The 20,010-nt window shown below is 36.1% G+C and overlaps 1 protein-coding gene across 1 annotated transcript in view; it reads right to left on the bottom strand.

Annotated features, from left to right (window-relative positions):
- Positions 1–20,010, bottom strand: part of LMBRD1 (LMBR1 domain containing 1) — a 127,605-nt gene that overhangs the window by 64,405 nt on the left and 43,190 nt on the right. Inside the window, exon 8 of the mRNA XM_032410090.1 lies at positions 617–742. Coding sequence (XP_032265981.1) covers positions 617–742 — 126 coding nt within the window. The remainder of the gene's footprint in view (positions 1–616; positions 743–20,010) is intronic.

The raw sequence follows: 20,010 nt of genomic DNA, 5'->3' as shown, positions 1-20,010 counted from the left end.
GTTCATGAGAGACCAGTACATATGTAGTCTTCTTTTTTGTATGCAATTATCATCCGATTTCTGTATCAGGATTATGCTAGTTTAATACTATTTAGTTTTAGCTAGTTTAGAAATGTTCTATAAATAGGTTTTATGTGTTCTATAAGTATTATTTATCTGTTCTATAAATATGTTCTATAAATAATATTTATCTGTTACTTGAAGGTGACAGAGGAAGAAACTTCATTGTGTTTTTAGAAGTATATTCAATTGGCAAGTCATTACATGCAATTTTTAGCTTATTCCACTAGTACATAAAACTTGAACATAAGTGATACAGTAAAATCTGATGTTACACATGAAATCAACATACCTGGGAATAAGCAAGGTCTTGATCATACCTGAGCAAAACTTTTGCTTTTACTTGTTAGAACACTGATAGAAATTCTCAAATTGTCAGTGTCTTGCATTTCACAGAAGACAAATTTTAAAACCATGGACATAGTTTGTTAAGGATATGTTGAAAAATTCAAATGATGTCAAATATATGGGATTGCCAATGTCTAAGTCATATCAGAAAGTAGTGCAAAGACAATGTGCTTTTATACTTCCCAATTACAATAAAATAACAACTCACTTTTGATTTAATCGTTTGAATGTGCTGCTCCACTTCTTCAATGTCTTCAGTGTTTTCTAAACGTTCATAAGCAGCACTTCTGGTGCCTTTTATTAGATTTAAAGGTAATGCAGACATGCCATAGGCCTAAAAGAAACAAAATTAAAATGTGTTTTAGTACTACTATTTTATACATACAGTTCTGAGGGAAAAATGTCCTTTAAACTTTAAAGCAAGTGCAAGAGTAAGCAGTTGTGAAGGATTATACTCACTGAAGAACATAGTACATGGGAATGAATCATGACATACTGTCTCATAATTCTCTTATTTCACACAGTTATATAAACTGACATCTGTAATACTAACTATTCACAGAATAGATAACATGTATTGTTCAAAGGAAAAGCTGCAAAATTAATAAGCTCTAAATGGATTAAGGACTTGAACATAAGACCTGAAAACATAAATCTCCTTGAAGAAAATATAGGTAGTAAAAGACCTGAAACCATAAATCTCCTTGGAGAAAATAGAGGTAGTAAGCTTTTTGACATTGCTCTTAGCAATATTTTTTTGGATATGTCTCTTTAGGCAAGGGCAACAATAGCAAAAATAAATAAATGGGACTATACACAGTGAAGGAACTCATCAAAAGGAAAAGGCAACTTACCGAATGGAAGAAGATACTTGCAAATGATATATCCAGTAAGGGGTTGATACCCAAAATATATAAAGAACTCGTACAACTCAGTAACAAAAACAAAACAAAAAAGAAAAAACCCAACCTGATTTAAAAATGGGGCCTGAACAGACATTTTTCCAAGAAGACATACAAATGGCCAACAGGCACATGAACAGATGCAACATCACTAATTATCAGGGAAATGCAAATCAAAACCACAATGAGATACTATACTATATATAGTAAACCCTGACTAAAATTTATTTTAATACATACATATTATTTAATTAGCATACCAATTATCTGTATACAGTTTATTATAAGTTTTAAGTATAATTAATCATTTTGCTAAGTATTTTAAATATTTTCCTACAAGTATTTTCTAATGTTAATCAGCATTAAGAATAAACATATTATGTTATATTTTTCCATATTAGCCAGTCCCAAATGATGATTTTTAATTCTAACCGTTAAAAACACTTAATGACAATTGCCACATGACCGTTATTCTAAATCATTAAATCTTTAGAAACAAAACTGACAACTATCACTTCCTGGTTGCAGCAACAGGCTCTAAAGCAGACACATTACATATTTTAAATCTTTTTTCATTTTCCTCCTGAGCACACAGCCAAACTACTTTAGCCAGTCTCCCCTGAAGTTAAGTAGGCTCATGAAATTGAGTTCAAGACAATGAATGTAGGCAGAAGTGATGAAGGCTATTTCTTAGGCTTAACCCCAAAATTTCAAAATATCCCAGGTGATCTTGCATGTTGTCTCAAAAACTCTCTGCAACCTAGATGTCAACTCCAAAAAAACTTTAGTGACAATTTTATAGTTGACCTTTGAATAACTTGGGTTTGAACTGCAAGGGTCCACTTATACATGGATTCTTTTCTTTATAAATACAGTATAGTACTATAAATGTATTTCCCTTAAGATTTTAACAACATTGCCTTTTCTCTATTTTACTTTTATTATAATTATTATTTTTATTTATTTGACAGAGAGAGACAGTGAGAGAGGGAACACAAACAGGGGGAGTGGGAGAGGGAGAAGCAGGCTTCCCGCTGAGCAGGAGCCTGACTCAGGGCTTGATCCCAGGACCCTGGGATCATGACCTGAGCCGAAGGCAGACGCTTAACAACTGAGCCACCCAGGCACCCCTTCTCTATTTTAAAAATACAGTATACAACACATATAATATATAAAATATGTGTTAATTGACTGTTTAGGCTATCAGTAAGGCTTCTGGTCAATAATAGCCTATTAATAGTTAAGTTTGGGGGGAGTCAAAAATTATATGCAGATTTTCACACATGCGGGGGGATCAGCACCCCTAACCCCCATGTTGTTCACACATGCACATCAAATCTTCATCCATTCAGTGTTGGACACATAGGTTGCTTCCATATCTTGTCTATTGTAAATAATGTTGCAATGAACACAGAGGTGTTTTTGTTTTCTTCAGATAAATACCCAGCAGCAGAAATGCTGGATCATATGGTATTTCTATTTTTAATGTTTTGAGGAACCTCCATACTATTTTCTATAGTGGCTACACCAATTTGCATTCCCACCAACAGTGCATGAGGGTTCTCTTCTCTATATCTTCACCAAATGTGTTATTTCTTGTCTTTTTGATATTAGCCATTCAAACAGGGGTAGTATCTCATTGTGGTTTTGATTTGCATTTCCCTGATAATTAGTGATGTTGCATCTGTTCATGTGCCTGTTGGCCATTTGTATGTCTTCTTGGAAAAATGTCTGTTCAGGCCCCATTTTTAAATCAGGTTGGGTTTTTTCTTTTTTGTTTTGTTTTTGTTACTGAGTTGTACGAGTTCTTTATATATTTTGGGTATCAACCCCTTACTGGATATATCATTTGCAAGTATCTTCTTCCATTCGGTAAGTTGCCTTTTCCTTTTGATGAGTTCCTTCACTGTGTATAGTCCCATTTATTTATTTTTGCTATTGTTGCCCTTGCCTAAAGAGACATATCCAAAAAAATATTGCTAAGAGCAATGTCAAAAAGCTTACTACCTCTATTTTCTCCAAGGAGATTTATGGTTTCAGGTCTTTTACTACCTATATTTTCTTCAAGGAGATTTATGTTTTCAGGTCTTATGTTCAAGTCCTTAATCCATTTAGAGCTTATTTTTGTATATGGTGTAACAAAGTGGCTCAATTTCATTCTTTCTCTTGTAGTTGTCCAGTTTTCACAACACCATTATTTAAAAAGGCTGCCTTTTCCCCATCATCTGCTTTTGCCTCCTTTCATGTAGATTAATTGACCACATAAATGTGGGTTTATTTCTGGGTTTCTATTCTATTCTGTTGATCCAGGTGTCTGTTTTTGTGGTACCATACTATTTTCATTACTATAGCTTTGTAGTATAATTTGAAATCAGGGAGCATGAGTCCTCCAACTTTGTTCTTTCTCAAGGTTGCTTTGGCTCTTTGGGGCCCATAAAAATTTTAGGATTATTTGTTCTGGCTCTGTGAAAAATGTCATTGGCATTTTGAGAGGGATTACACTGATTCTGTAGATTACTTTGGGTAGTATGAACATTTTAACAATATTAATTCTTCCAATCCATGAGCATGGTGTATCTTTCCATTTTGAGGGTGGCCTTCAATTTCTTTCCTCAAGGTCTTACGGTTTTCAGGGTATAGATCTTTCACCTCCTTGGTTAAAGTTATTCCTAGGTATTCTGTCCTTTTTGATACAATTGTAGATGGGATTGTTAATCTCTATGCTACTTTATTATTAGTGTATACAAATGTAACAGATTTCTGTATATTAATTTTGTATCCTGCAACTTCACTGAATTCATTTAGTAGTTCCAATAGTTTTTTGATGGTCTTTAGGGTTTTCTCCATATAGTATCATGTCATCGACAAATAGTGAAAGTTTTACTTTTTTTCAATTTGGATGCCTTTTATTTCTTTTCCATGCCTACCAGCAGTCACTAGGCCTTCCAATATTATGTTGAATTAAGATGGCGAGAGTGTGCATTCTTGCCTTGTTCCTAATCTTAGAGGAAAAACTTTCAGCTTTTTACCATTGAATATGATGTCAGCTGTGGGTCTGTCATGTATGGCCTTCATTACTGTGGGTCTGTCATATATGGCCTTCACTATTTTAAGGAATGTTCCGTCTATACCCATTTTGTTGAGTTTTTATCATAAATAGATATTGAATTATGTCAATGCTTTTTCTGCATCTACTGAAATGATCATATGATTTTTACACTTTGTTTTATTAATGAGGTGTATCACACTGATTGATTTGCAAATGTTAAACCATCCTTACATCCCTGAAATAAATCTCACTTGGTGATGGTGTATGATCCTTTTCATGTATTGCTGACTTTGGTTTCTTGAGAATTTTAGCCTCTGTGTTCATCAGGAATACTGGCCTGTAGTTTTCTTTTTCTGCAGTGTCTTTGTCTGGTTTTGGTAATGGGGTAACGCTGGCCTCGTAAAATGAGTTGGAAGTGTTCCTTCCTCTTCAATTTTGTTTAATAGTTTCAGGCAGATAGATATTAACTCTTCTTTAAATTTGTGGTAAAATTTATGTGTGAAGCCATCTCGATCTGGCCTTTTATTTCTTGAAGTTTTTTGTACATGATTCAATTTCATTACTAGTAATTGGTCTATTCAGATCTTCTATTCTTCATGGTCAATCTCAGAAGATTGTGTTTCTAGAAATTTATCCAACTCTTCTAGGTTGTCTAATTTGTTGGCATATAATTGTTTACAATATTCTCTTATGATCCTTTTTATTTCTGTGGTATCAGTTGTAATTTCTTTTTCATTTCAGATTTGATTTTATTTGGGCTTTTTCATTTTATTTTATTCTATTCTATTCTATTTTATTTATTGATGAGTCTGGCTAGAGGTCTATCAATTTTGTTTATCATTTTAAAGAACCAGCTCTTTGTTTCATTGATCTTCTCTGTTTTTTTAGTTCCTATTTCATTTATTTTCACTCTGATCTTTATTATTTCCTTCCCTCTACTAACTTTGGGCTTGTTTGTTCTTCTTTCTCTAGTTCCTTTAAATGTAGATTGTTTATGTGACATTCTTCTTGTGTCTTGAGGTAGGCTTGTATTGTTATGAACTTCCCTCTTAAACTGGCTTTTGCTGCATCCCAAAGATTCTGGAATGTTGTGTTTCATTTTCATTTGTCTCAAGGTATTTCTGGATTTCCTCTTTGATTTCCTTGCTGACCCACTGGTTGTTTAATAACATGTTGTTTAGCTTCCACATGTTAGTGTTTTTTTCCAGTTTTCTTCTTGTAACTGATTTATAGTTTCATACCATTGTGGTTGTAAAAATACTTGATATGATTTCAATCTTCTTAAATTTACTGAAACTTGTTTTATGGCCTAACATATGAGCTATCCTAGACAATGTTCCATGTGTATTTGAAAATAATGTGTATTCTGCTGTTTTAGATGGAGTGTTCTATATGTATCAAGTCCATCTGGTCTAATATGTCATTTAAGGCCAATGTTTCCTTATTGGTTTTCTGTCTGGATGGCCAATTCATTGATCCAAGAGGGTATTAAAATCCACTACTATTATTGTATTACTATTTCTCCTTTTATTTCTGTTAATATCTACCTTATATATTTAGGTACTCCAAATTGGGTACATAAACATTTAAAATGTTATATCCTCTTTATGTGGAAAACCCAAAAGACTTCAGCCCAAAACTGCTAGAACTCATACATGAACTCAGTAAAGTGGCAGGATATAAAATCAATGCACAGAAATCAGTTGCATTCCTATACACCAACAACAAGACAGAAGAAAGGGAAATTAAGAAGTCGATCCCATTTACAATTGCACCCAAAACCATAAGATACCTAGGAACAAATCTAACCAAAGAGACAAAGAATCTGTACTGAACAAACTATAGAATACTCATGAAAGAAACTGAGGAAGACACAAAGAAATGGAAAAATGTTCCATGCTCATGGACTGGAAGAACAAATATTGTGAAAATGTCTATGCTACCTAGAGCAATCTACACATTTAATGCAATCCCTACCAAAATACCGTCAACTTTGTATGGAACCAAAGACCCCGAATAGCCAGAGGAACGTTGAAAAAGAAAAGCAAAGCCGGTGGCATCACAATTCCAGACTTCAAGCTCTAAAAAACAGACACATAGATCAATGGAACAGAATAGAGAGCCCAGAAATGGACCCTCAACTCTATGGTCAACTAATTTTCGACAAAGCAGGAAAGAATGTCCAATGGAAAAAAGACAGTGTCTTTAACAAATGCTGTTGGGAAAATTGGACAGCCACATGCAGAAGAATGAAACTGGACCATTTCCTTACACCACACACAAAAATAGACTCAAAATGGATGAAAGACCTAAATGTGAGACATGAATCCATCAAAATCCTAGAGGAGAACACAGGCAGCAACCTCTTCAACCTCAGCTGCAAACTTCTTCCTAGAAACATCGCCAAAGGCAAGGGAAGCAAGGGCAAAAATGAACTACTGGGACTTCATCAAGATAAAAAGCTTTTGCACAGCAAAGGAAATAGTCAACAAAACCAAGAGACAACCAACAGAATGGGAGAAGATATTTGCAAATGACATATCAAATAAAGGGCTAGTATCCAAAATCTATAAAGAACTTATCAAATTCAACACCCAAAGAACAAATATCCAATCAAGAAATAGGCAGAAGACATTCAACAGACATTTTTCCAAAGAAGACATCTAAATGGCCAACAGACAGATGAAAAAGTGCTCAACATCACTTGGCATCAGGGAAATCCAAATCAAAACCTCAATGAGATACCACCTCACACCAGTCAAAATGGCTAAAATTAACAAGTCAGGAAATGACAGATGTTGGTGAGGATGTGGAGAAAGGGGAACCCCCCCTACAATGTTGGTGGGAATGTAAGCTGGTGCGGCCACTCTGGAACAGTATGGAGGTTCCTCAAAAAGTTGAAAATAGAGCTACCATATGACCCAGCAATTGCACTACTGGGTATTTACCCCAAAGATACAAATGTAGTGATCTGAAGAGGCACACGAACCCCAATGTTTATAGCAGCAATATTCACAATAGCCAAACTGTGGAAAGAGCCTAGATGTCCATCAACAGATGAATGGATAAAGAAGATGTGGTATATACACACACACACACACACACATATATATATATAATGGAATATTATGCAGGCCTTAAAATAATGAAATCTTGCCATTTGCAACAACGTGGATGGAACTAGAGGGTATTATGTTAAGCGAAATAAGTCAATCAGGGAAAGACAAGTATCATATGATCTCACTGATATGAGAAGTTGAGAAACAAGACAGGATCATTGGGGAAGGCAGGGAAAAATAAACAAGACAAAACCAGAGAGAGAGACAAACCATAACAGACTCTTAATCTCAGGAAACAAACTGAGAGTTGCTGGAGTGGAAGGGGGTGGGAGGGAGGGGGTGGCTGAGTAATGGACATTGGGGAGGGTATGTACTATGGTGATCGCTGTGAATTGTGTAAGACTGATGAATCACAGACCTGTACCCATGAAACAAATAATACACTGTATGTTACTAAAAAAATCTTTTTTTTAAATGTTATATCCTCTTGTTAGATTGAGACCTTTATCAATATGTAACGCCCTTCTTTTTCTTATCATCTTGATTTTTTTTAAAGTCTATTTTGTCTGATAGAAGTATTATTACCCCAGCTTTCTTTCCATTTCCATGGTATATCTTTTTTCCACCCCTTCATTTTCAGTCTATGTGGGTCGTTACATTTGAAGTAAGTCTCTTCCTAGCAGCATGTAGAAGGATCTTGTTTTTTTTTTAATCCATTCAGTCACCCTACATCTTTTGATTGGAGAATTTAGTCCATTTACATTTAAAGTAATTATTGAGGGGCACCTGGGTGGCTCAGTCGGTTAAGCATCTGCCTTCAGCTCAGGTCATGATCTCAGGGTCCTGGGACTGAGCCCCACATTGGGCTCCCTGCTCAGCAGAGAGCCTGTTTCTCCCTCTGTCTCTGCCCCTCACCCCTGCTCTCGCTCTCTCTCACTCTATCTCAAATAAATAAACAAATCTTTAAAAAATAAAAAATAATTATTGACAGTTATGTATTATTTTGTTAGTTGTTTTCTGGTTGTTTTTGTAGTTTCTCTTTGTTCCTTTCTTCTCTTCCTCTCTTCCCTGTTATTTATTTTCTTTAGTGTTATGTTTAGTTTCCTTTCTCTTTTCCTTTTGTATATTTACTATAAGTTTTTTCTTTGTGGTTACTGTAAGGTTCATATATAACATCTCATGTATATAACAATCTCTTTTAAGTTGATAGTAAGTTAATTTGGAACACATCCCAAAGCTTTATATTTTACTTCCCCTACCCACATTTTATATTTTTGATGACACATTTTACATCTTATTTTATGCATCCCTTCACTAATTATATATATATTTTAGAAAGAGAAGAGAGCATGCATGTGCACGTGTTTAGGGGGAGGGGTAGAGGGAGAAAGAGAGAGAGAATCTCAAGCATATGCCCCACTGAGCGTGGAGCCCAACACAGGGCTCAATCTTATGACCCTGAGATCATGACATGAGCTGAAATCAAGAGTCAGACACTTAACCAACTGAGCCACCCAGGCACATCACTAATTACTGTATTTTTAATTTTACTATTCTTGTCTTTAACCCTTCATATTTTAGTGGTGATGAACTCCCTCAGCTTTTGCCTACATGGGAAACTGTTACCTCTCCTTCAATTCCAAATGATAATCTTGCCAGATAGAAAATTCTTGGGTGACAGTTTTTCCCTTTCAGCACTTTAAATATGTTATGCCACATAAATAAATTAGTTATGTCACTCCCCTGTCTGGCCTGTAAAGTTTCTACTGAAAAATCTGCTGATGGCCTTATGGGGTTTCCCTTGTATGTAATATGTTACTTTTCTCTTGCTGTTTTTAAGATCCTCTCTTTATGCTTAACTTTTACCATTTTAACTACAATGTGTCTGAGATTGTTTCTTGTTGAGTTCATCTTGTTTGTAACTCCCAGGGGTTCCAGACCTGGATGTGTTTCCTTCTCCAGATTATGGAAGTTTTCAGCCATTATTTCTTCAAAAAATTTTTCTGGCCCTTTCTCTCTCTCATCTCCTCTGGGAACTTTTATAATGCAAATTTATCCCACTTGATATAGTTCCTGAAGTCCCTTAAGTTGTCCTCCCTTCTTTTAATTCTTTTCATTTTGCTGCTCTGTCTGGGTGTTTTCCATTGCTTTGTCTGCAAGCTTTGCCTTGATGCTCCTGTTTTATCCTTTCTGCTACTGAACCCCTCTACTGTATTTTTCAGTTCAGTTATAACTTCTAATTGATTTCTTATATTTTCTGTAGCTTTGCTAAAGTTCTTGTGTTCATCCATTCTCCTGCCAACATTGCTAAGTAACTTTATGACCATTACTTGAATTCTTTATCAGGTAAGTTACTATCTCCCTTTCATTAAAGTTTTTTTTTAATGGAGATTTGCCTTATTCTTTGGTTTGGAACATATTCTTTGATCTCCTCATTCTGCCTCTCTGTTTGTCTTTATGTATTAGGTGAAACTGCTATCTCCCTCAGTCTTGAAGGGGTGGTCTTGTCTAACAGTTGGTTCACATGGGCCATTAGAGCAATCTCCCCTGGCCATCAGAGCCAGACACTTCATACGGGCAACCACTCAATGGGCTGCATGTGCCCACCAGGTGTGATAGAGCCAGCACTGTTGTTTGGGAGATCAGGGCTCAGGGCACTCACTCTGCCCAGTTGTGGCTCAGACACTGTGCAGGGAGAGTGGGGTTCCAGCTGCTTGCCCATCACAGTTGTGGCTCAGTCTCTATGCTAATTAGGTGGGGCTTAGGGTGTCCCTGGAAGTTAATTACAGCTTGGCTGCTGCTAAGGGAGAACAGGACTCAGGTGTTTACCAGCCCAGTTGCAGCCCATATGCTGCACAGGAAAGGTGGGACTTAGGTCACTGGTCCAACTAGGTTGTAGCTTGGGTGCTGCACAGTGAGGGTAGGGCTCAGTGCACTCTCCCAGCCCAGTTACAACTTGGTTCTCTGCATAGGTTGGGCAGGACTGACCATTGCAGCTTTGCTGCTACATGGGGGAAGTAGGGATCATGGTGCTCATCTGGCCCATTTGCAGCCCAATCACTGAGTGAGGAGAACAGGGCTCAGGACACTAGCCTAGCCCTGTGTAGCTGGAGTGCTGTGTGGTGTGAGGTGCTTGCCAGCCAGGTTAAGGGTTAAGTGGGCAGAATATGCCCTCTAGTGCTTGCATGCTAGAGGAAGAGCACTAGAAATGGCACTCATCTGCTCTGTCACCAGCAAGTTAGAATGAGATTCCAAAAATGGACTCCACCAATGCTTCCATCACCAGATAAAGTGTCTACAGGTCCCTGCCTTTGCCACAGCCTCCTTAAAATTAGTAAGTGGTTCTCCCTCATTTACAGTGTAGGCACTTCTAAATCTGTGGCTTCTGTGCTGGATCTCAGGGAGAGCAGGTTTGTACACAAGCCACTTATGAGCAGGACCTCTGTTACCTATAGTTCTACGATTCTCCCTCTCTTAATTCCCCACTGATTCTCAAAACCAGATGTTTGGGGAGGGGGTCATCTTTCCAGTGCTAGCCCCTAGGGTCAGGATGCCTGATAGGAGGTACAATCCCCTTACTCCTGAAGGGAGAGTTCCTTATTATGGGATACCTCCTGATTGTAGGGTCATCTGGGATGGGGTCGGGGGTGAGGCCATGTCTTCAACTCTCCTACACTACTTGATGTGTCTCTATTGTCTTTCGTTGTGGAGGTATTGTTCAAGTTCTCAGGTGGTTTTCAGAGAAAATTTATTCCAAATATAGCTGTAAGTTTGTTGTGTCCATGCAAGAATGTGAGTTCAGGGTCTTCTTATGCCACTATCTTGAAACTCCCTCCATGGCTTGTTTTGTTTTTTGTTTTTTAATTAAGAGGGAATATGAGCAAAGAACATGACCAAAAACAAATCCCAGAAATCAACTAGTTCTATCAGGTAATATCAACTATATATAGCACAATGTATCTAGATAATTATGAACTTATTACCCAATATTTAAGTCCTTGTGTTTTCTAATGGAGAAATACCTTAAAATCTTACATTTTACATATTGTTAAAACAAAAGTTAATGTTCTCATGATTTCCCCATTGTCTCCCCTCCTTCTGTTTCATATTGGAAGGAAATTTAATTTAGGCAGAGTAATTTTCTTGTAATTAATCAATTCTTATCAACTTTATACTTGTAATGACCTTGGTAAAGTATAAAAAGGAAAGAATATAAAATATCATATCCTTAGAACACTGAAAATGTAAATAAAAAAGCCTATGGGAGCCAAAGTATCCCACAGCATCTCTAACCTTTTCTTACAGGGCTTTCCTAACTCTATTATCATTTGACCCATTTGTTTCTTCTAGTAATTCCACGACTTTTTAAAACAGTGAAAAAGGTAACATAACACTTGAAGACTCTGATGAATAAGCAGTATTACATTATTTACCAATTATCCACATTCACATATAATTTTAACACACCTGTGTTGTGTCACACCAAATTCCAAGGCAAAAATATTGTGCTGAACACAGTTTATGCCCACATAAATTCCCTGTCCTCCCAAACACCTCGAAACAAGCTTATTTTACCCCAATGCTTGTTTAGATGGATTTGATCCCTAAGTAGAGAACCTCAGTATTCAATATTATTTCCCAAGGAATCTATTGCTCTAGTCAATATCAACAATGTAGCCCTTATTTAGAGTCTACAGTCAAATACAAGGTCATCTAAATTCTCCTTCCTGGTCTGCTGGTCTCACTTTGTATAAATCTATCTTCTACACTGTTTCCAAAGTAATCTCTAGGATCCACGTCAGATTATGTCACTCCCATAATTAACATCCATTAAGATCTCCAGGACTAATTAGAATAGTTTTCAAAGTGCTCTGAGAGGACATCCTAGGATTTGGGGTGGATGCCTTTAAGGCCACTACGGGAGATAAGAAGACAAGTAGCCACACACAGACCTGCTACTACTTCAACCAGAGCAATTCTATGTTGTACATCTAACTTTTTTGTATACCAGAATTTCATGTAAGATTGTTCAAAAAAGTTGTTTTGTTACTTTTCAATGAAAGGTAGAATTACTGTTATGAACTGTTATGAACAGACTGCAATTATCTAATCCTGGCATACAAAACCCTTCAAAATCTGATCCCTACCAACCTCATCTCATACCTCACACCTCTGAATTGTTCACTGTTCTTAAAACACTGGTTTTATACTACTTCTGGCTTTGTCCAGTTTCCACACTTTAGTACATGTAGTGCCTTCAACTAGAATGCCTAACTTCTTAACCCTATTTCTTCAGCAAATTTCAGTGCCCTTCAGGTCTCATACACCATGTCTGAGAAATATGCCTTGACTTATAAATGTGCCTTGCTTTTAACTCAATTATAGTACAAAACGCTGTACGTTAACATTATTGGTCTTCACATTTGTTTCACTACATCTGCCAAACTTGGCTAATCAGAATCACTCAGAAAATTCTTAAAAACACAGATTTCTTAGCCAGACTAGTAACAAGTGCAGTAGACTATTTGGTATGTAAAAACCAGGTCTCAATTATTTTTTCTCCTAATAATATTTAACAATTGTTTTAAAAAAGAAATCTAAATTCACATGAACTTATTTCCTTACATGGAATTTATATATTTATTAGAAGAGCTGAACTAAATTCCTAAATAGCTTAATATAAAAATCTTAGAAAATAAAGACATGTTCTTGGTAACACCTTGTGGTAACATGGGACCAGAATACAGTATCTTCTCGTGAACTTTTAAGTCTGAAAACAACAGTAAAAGAAAGTTGTCATTGTTCTGGATTAGCTACCTTTTAGCTTTTTTTGGATTGCATGTGATTATCAGGAAATTTAACTGTAATATTTAGATTATGATAAAACTGACATAAAACATTACATAAGACATTTAATCATTACAACCTTAGGTCTTTAAATAATAATCTTTTGAATTTAGCCTCAGACTTCTTTGAAAAAAAAAGTATAAAAAAGCTATCCTTTTCAGAAACAAAGCTTTTATTGCTTACTACTGCCCTCTAGTGAATTATCAGAAAATCAACAAGGCTATAGAGATTATATCCTTTAAAATGCTTCTAGGTTGGTCATAATTGCCTCCAATTTTATTTGTTCAATAAATCACCATATGTATTAAAACCTAAAATGTCTGAAAGAATACATACAAACTACAAACATTTCTTTTTTTTTTAAGGATAATTTTTAAAAAAGATTTTATTTGTAGAGAGAGAGAGCACAAGCAGGGGGAGCGGCAGGCAGAGGGAGAAGCAGGCCCCCCACTGAGCAGGGAGCCCGATGGAGGTGGGGCTCCATCCCACGACCCTGGGATCATGACCTGAGCCCAAGGCAGATGCTTAACTGACTGAGCCACTCAGGCACCCCAACATTTCTAATACCTTCTTACACTGCCCAGTTTAGAACAGCACCTTTTCCCTATGTATCTCTTTAATATCTAGAATAAAAATTTCCAACCTGTGATCCCTGGATTACTGTAAAGGTGCAATACCAAGCACTACTTGTAGACTGCATAAATGTCTGGCATATATTTGTAACACCTATTATTCAAGGACATGTATGAGCTTATGACTAATGAAACAATTCATTAAACACATACTCAATTAAGATTTCTCCTTTAAATATTCATTGAATCCAAAACATATATTTTCTCACATTTAACATTAGTGAAATTTGGATGCATCTTATAATCATCGACTACACAGAAGTCATGACATAGCTGTCATTACCTGCATGGTCACAAATTTGGTCACAGCTGGTTACATTACAGTTAGTCCTCTATTTGAGTTACATGCATTCTTGCTACCACTACTGAGTTTAATTGCCACTTACAATGTCTTTAAGATAGTACTGTGATTTGACATTGAACCAAAAAGTTAATGTGTAAGGGGAAAGAAAGGAGCAAATAGTGAAGCAAGTATTTATTGACAAGGAGCAGGGGCACCTGGGTGGCTCAGTCGGTTAAGCATTTGACTCTTGGTTTCAGCTCAGGTCATGAGACCGAGGCCACACGGGGCTCCACACTCAGCATGGAGTCTGCTTGAGATTCTCTCCCTTTGTCCCTCCCACGTGTGCCAGCTCTTGCTCTTGCTCTCTCAAAATAAATACATAAAATTTTTAAAAAAAGAGTATAATTCTGTATTTTCTTACAAAGCAACAACCAAGTGCTTTATGAGCTTAAAGGAACATACCCAAAGTAAAAGCCATTTTCCATTTGTCCTTCACACGGCAAGAGAAGAAACAACAAAAACAGCTTATAGTTAACAATGGGTATGTTAGCAGCTTCAAAGAAAATTCCAGAGACAAGAGTGGAGGACTTAGTAAAAGCTGCATCATCAATTCTCTTGATAGCATAAAAGACAGTCTTGTAAACATGGATGTGAATAACCAATTTAAAAAAGTGATTCAGAAGACTCAGACTCCAAATGTGAAGTTTTAAGGAACACCTTTCCAATTTATTTCACTTATATTCTCCTTATTGTGTGTGAAGAAGGATATGGTTTTTTAAAAGTATTTATATAAGTCAAAAAATAAAAAAAAGAAGTATTTATTTAAGTCTAAAAAACTCGCACTAAATATAAAACAAAAATTATAAATGATAAGAAAGCATAGGCAGGTACATCTTACAATCAGTGACATAAATTCAGTGAAACATAGTATCACATGGAAGGCTGAAAAATTTGACTTTTAAAGAGCATTTCTCTCTTCAAAGATTACCAAAAATCAATGCTCTATTTCTATTTCTGAATCCTTAATTTATCACTTTAATTTTCTTTAATCTATTACTTTATATTTTATATTAAATGTATCTATATTAGCATAATGTTATGTGTGTGTATATAGGTGTGTGTGCATATAAATATATATATGTATATACATATGACATGGTAAAGTTTTTACTGATATGTGTATATAATAAAAAGTTCAGTAGTCACTGTTTCTATAGGCACTTCATTGGCCCATAGGATACATTTTGTATGAAAGTATCATTATTCAACATTTCCCCACTTGGTGGCACCAAAAAATTAAAATATCTACATAAATAGTGTGTCTAGAGGTTTCATTTTTTTAATTTAAAAAGTAGCATTCCCTTTCAATTTAAGATGAAAACAATAGGCAAGGTGTATGTTGTTTGACATTCTTCTAATATTGAATAGTGCCTAATTATTGGGTTATCCCTTAAGACATGGTAGAGTAGATATGATCTTGGTAAAATTTAAATAATCAACTAGTTTCTAAACTAAACAATAATGGGTAGCTAAGAAAATCACATTCTACTAACACATAAAAACTTTTCTGGTCTCGGGGGCGCCTGGGTGGCTCAATCCTTAAGCGTCTGCCTTCGGCTCAGGTCAGGATCCCAGGGTCCTGGGATTGAGCCCCACATCAGACTCCCTGCTCAGCGGGAAGCCTGCTTCTCCCTCTCCACTCCCCCTGTTTGTGTTCTCTCTCTCGCTGTGTCTCTGTCAAATAAATAAATAAAATCTTAAAACAACAACAACAAAAAAAAACTTTTCTGGTCTCAATACTAACAGTTACAGAGTCTATAGTAGACACGACTTTACATTTAATAATTAGTTCTTTGCACTCAGGGTCAAAGTACTCTAAATATTAACTTCCCACTTTGGGAGCTTTAATTAAAATTAATCTCTTAGGGCGCCTGGGTGGCTCAGTTGGTTAAGCATTTGACTCCTGATTTCAGCTCAGGTCATGATCTCAGGGTCATGAGGTTGAGCCCCGTTTAGGCTTACCACCGAGGGTGAAGCCTGCTTAAGATACTCTGTCTCCCTCTCCCCCACTCCTTCCCCTGCTTGCGCATGCCCTCTCTCTTTCTCTCTCTCAAAAAAATAAAATAAATCTCTTCTACTTCCCATGAATATATACTGTACCCTCTTTCCATGCTCTACCATGTGAAAAGCTCAATTCTCAAGCTTTTCCATAACAAGTTAGGACAAAACTTTGTATCTGCAAGCAAATATGATAATTGGTACTATTAACCACCTCTCTGTAACAAAACCACCTATCTATAAAGTTGATTTTCAACTAGCTTTTTAGTAAGTTTGAGTTTTAATGGCCCATTTTTACAGATGGGGAAGCTAGGGTTCAGATACGAGATTTTACATAAAGACTTTCATTCATGACTAGCGCTCAGGTATAAACGTCATGCTCTCCCCTTAAACAGGGTCTTCTCTATATACATACTAGATAGTAAAACTGGCCAGACTGATTTGGTGGCAAAACATCCTTCCACTGAGTTCTGAGCATATTTTGTGCTATTTAAAAGTTTGTCTATCCATCCCCTCCCCCAAGTAACTACCACCCAACTCTGAATACCTCCTTTGACTTACTCATCTTTTCATAAACCACTTTTTCAATGATGTTGATACAACTGCTATTAGCATCTGGTTTACTTTCACTGCAAGATGTGGAAAGAGCTGTGAGTTATAGTTTAAACCATACTAAACTGTGAATACTCAACAATTTGAGCTACTAGTGACTATTGGGTGACCAACAAATTCCAAGACTGGGTAAATTTCTTAATTAAATCTTCATAATCTTATTAAACATTATTCCCAGTTTAGAAATGAGTAAATTTACACAGTAAAGTAGTTCAAGGGACCCACAGACTTAAAAAGAATCTACATTTAAGACTTTCCACCAAGAGTCACATTTTATTGCTTATGCTACTTAAAGAAAAAATATAACTCCTAGATAGTATGACCTTACTATACTGTTAAATTGGACCCTCTCCCCTGGGCTTAGGACTTAAGGGATCCCTCCCCACCTATTCAGCATACCTTCTATGTCTTTCAGGTTCCCAACCTAGGCCGCATCATAAAGTCCTCTGTTTATCAATGCCCTCTGCATTCTAAAAACGTAAGGTTCTTCTAAGGATATCTTAACTAAGTCAGTATGATTATTTTATTTGGTTTGATTATTTAAATGATAATTTTCACAGCTTGAGTTAGAGTAATATAAAATATTAGTTCAAAATATTTACTTTACAATACTAACATTCCTACAGGGAAGCCCTCTTTCAAAGAATTTAGTAATTTCACAGATTTTTCCCACTCCCACTCATCACTGCCACAGCTTATGTAATTCAGAGCCACCAGAGTAATAGTGTTAAAATGTAAGACAGATCCTATTACTTCTCCATTTAAAACCTTCCAATGGTTTCTAATCTCAACCAAAATAAAATTCAAAATCCTAACCATGGTGCATAAGGCTCTATATTAATTTCTCATCTAAACTTCAGCCTTCCTTCCCCTTGTTAACCGAGCTCCAGCCATACTGGCTTTGCCTCTTTGCTATTATCTGAACACTGCATACATGTGCCTACCTCAGGATTTCTGCGCTTACTCTTCCTTCATGGCTGGCTCAGTCACTTTACTCAGGTCTCTGGTCAAATGTTAGAGAAGTCACTCCTGATCTTTATAGTAGAACCAGCCTCCAGTATTGTCTATCCCATTATACTGCTTTATTTTTTTCGTAGCAAATACCATTTGACTACTGGAAGACAATCTTCCATGGGTCTCTAATTTCTTCACACCTTGCAAACCAGGCACAAATGCTCATTTTTTTTCTATACTATCTTTTCAAGGATGTTTATATAGAAAAATAGCCTTGGAAAACAAAGATAGCATCTTCCTCTGGAGCAAAGGGCAAGCAGACTTACTGTCCATTATAAAAGCTTCAGCTTCCATAAGTTCAAAGGTTCCTCTTCTATATGGAAGTATCATCTGGTGCACTTCACATTACCCCATGGGAACTGGAACTGAGGAAACCAGCAAAGGAAAATGCTAATGCTAAGGCTATTGTTATTGCTGTAATACAAAGGTCTCTCTTTGACCCAGAAGTCTTGCATCTTCAGCCAACAACCACAGAACTGTAACAGGCTATAACGAGGGTAAAATCTTAGACCTTTCATAGTTCTTGATGTTGACTTTACATATTGGTTTCCTCTTTTTCCATCTGTTTCTCCTGACTAATCTTTTATCAACTGTTATATACTCATTTTCCTACAGTTTTCAAAGCACTTTTACACAGTATCATTTGACCTTCAAAAAACCTCTAAGAGGCATTTTTTTACTCTCATTAATGGGAAAGACCCTGACCCAGGAAGGTTAAAAAACACACAAAATCACCTTAACACATCAGTCACAGAATAACAATTAGAGTTGAGGTCGAACTCCTAATTTGTTGTTAATTTGTGACTGCTTCTTTTTTTTTTTTTTTAAAGATTTTATTTATTTATTTGACAGAGAGAGAGGGAACACAAGCAGGGGGTGGGAGAGGGAGAAGCAGGCTCCCCACTGAGAAGGGAGCCTGATGTGGGACTCGATCCCAGGACCCTGGGATCATGACCTGAGCCGAAGGCAGACGCTTAACCGACTGAGCCACCCAGGCACCCAATTTGTGACTGCTTCTTAAAAGAAAGAGGAGTGCCTAGGTGGCTCAGTTGGTTAAGCGTCCAACTCTTGATTTCGGCTCAGGTCATGATCTCAGGGTTGTGGGACTGAGCCCCCTGTTGGGCTCCACACCAAGCATAGAACCTGCTTAAGATTCTCTCTTTCTCTTCCCCCATCTGCCCCTCACCACCCCGCTCACATTCTCTCTCTCCAAAAAATAAATAAATAAATTTTAAAAAGACAAATAAATAAAGATAGCACACATATATTCTGTGAGATGGAAGGATAATTACCACTAATAGTATGACAAATTCCTTATGTAGTAATCCATGAAAAAATGGCAATAAATAAAACAGAGTATCCAAATAAGCACCTGACATATTAAAATGCATGTATTTTAGACTGCTTTTATTCTAAATGATGACCCTTGAATAATTATGTAACAAAATTAGATTCTGCTATCACATTAAAAGCCCATTTCTTTCATGTCTAAAGAAAGATATATTGGAACAATATCCAAAAATGTTTTCTTTATAACCAGTATTTCCCATTTCTGTAAGAATTAAGAATTCTGTAAACATAAACTCAATTAATCTGGAAAGGTTCTAGATAATTTAAAGCTTCCTACACCACTCTCTTTCAAGAGGTAGGTAAGAAGCATTTATTGTTGGTTTTTCCTCTATAATTTGAGCAAAAAAACTCAAAAAACAGACTGTACACAAGTCTGGCAGGCTATAACTCATACCTTACTATCTCCAGAAAGACTGGAAAAAAAAAAAGTAGTCTCTCAGTGTATAAGATTAGATTCTATACACTAAGGAGATATCACATTATATAAAATATCTAAATTTAAAAACTCTATATACCCAAGTAGGATGAATCTACTGCATCAGTAATAGATACTGATCTACAGTTCAAAGTTCTAATATGCTTATAAATCACTAAATCTACTATGGCATAATATATAACCATCTTCAAGGTTCACAAGTTATAAAATTTGTTTCTGAATATTCAATTTCAAAAATATAGATAAAATGATTGTGACTAAGTAGTTAAAAATTTACTCTCCTCTTCAGTAAAGAAAACTTAAGAAAATGAAGAAGCAAGCACTAAAATATTAAAGAGGAAAATATAATTAATTGAATAC

The sequence above is a fragment of the Phoca vitulina genome, unplaced genomic scaffold (genome assembly GCF_004348235.1).
Source record: "Phoca vitulina isolate PV1807 unplaced genomic scaffold, GSC_HSeal_1.0 scaffold11, whole genome shotgun sequence".
Classification (NCBI taxonomy): domain Eukaryota; kingdom Metazoa; phylum Chordata; class Mammalia; order Carnivora; family Phocidae; genus Phoca; species Phoca vitulina.
Note: the sequence above shows the minus strand (reverse complement) of the source record. Positions and strands in the feature narration are given on the sequence as shown.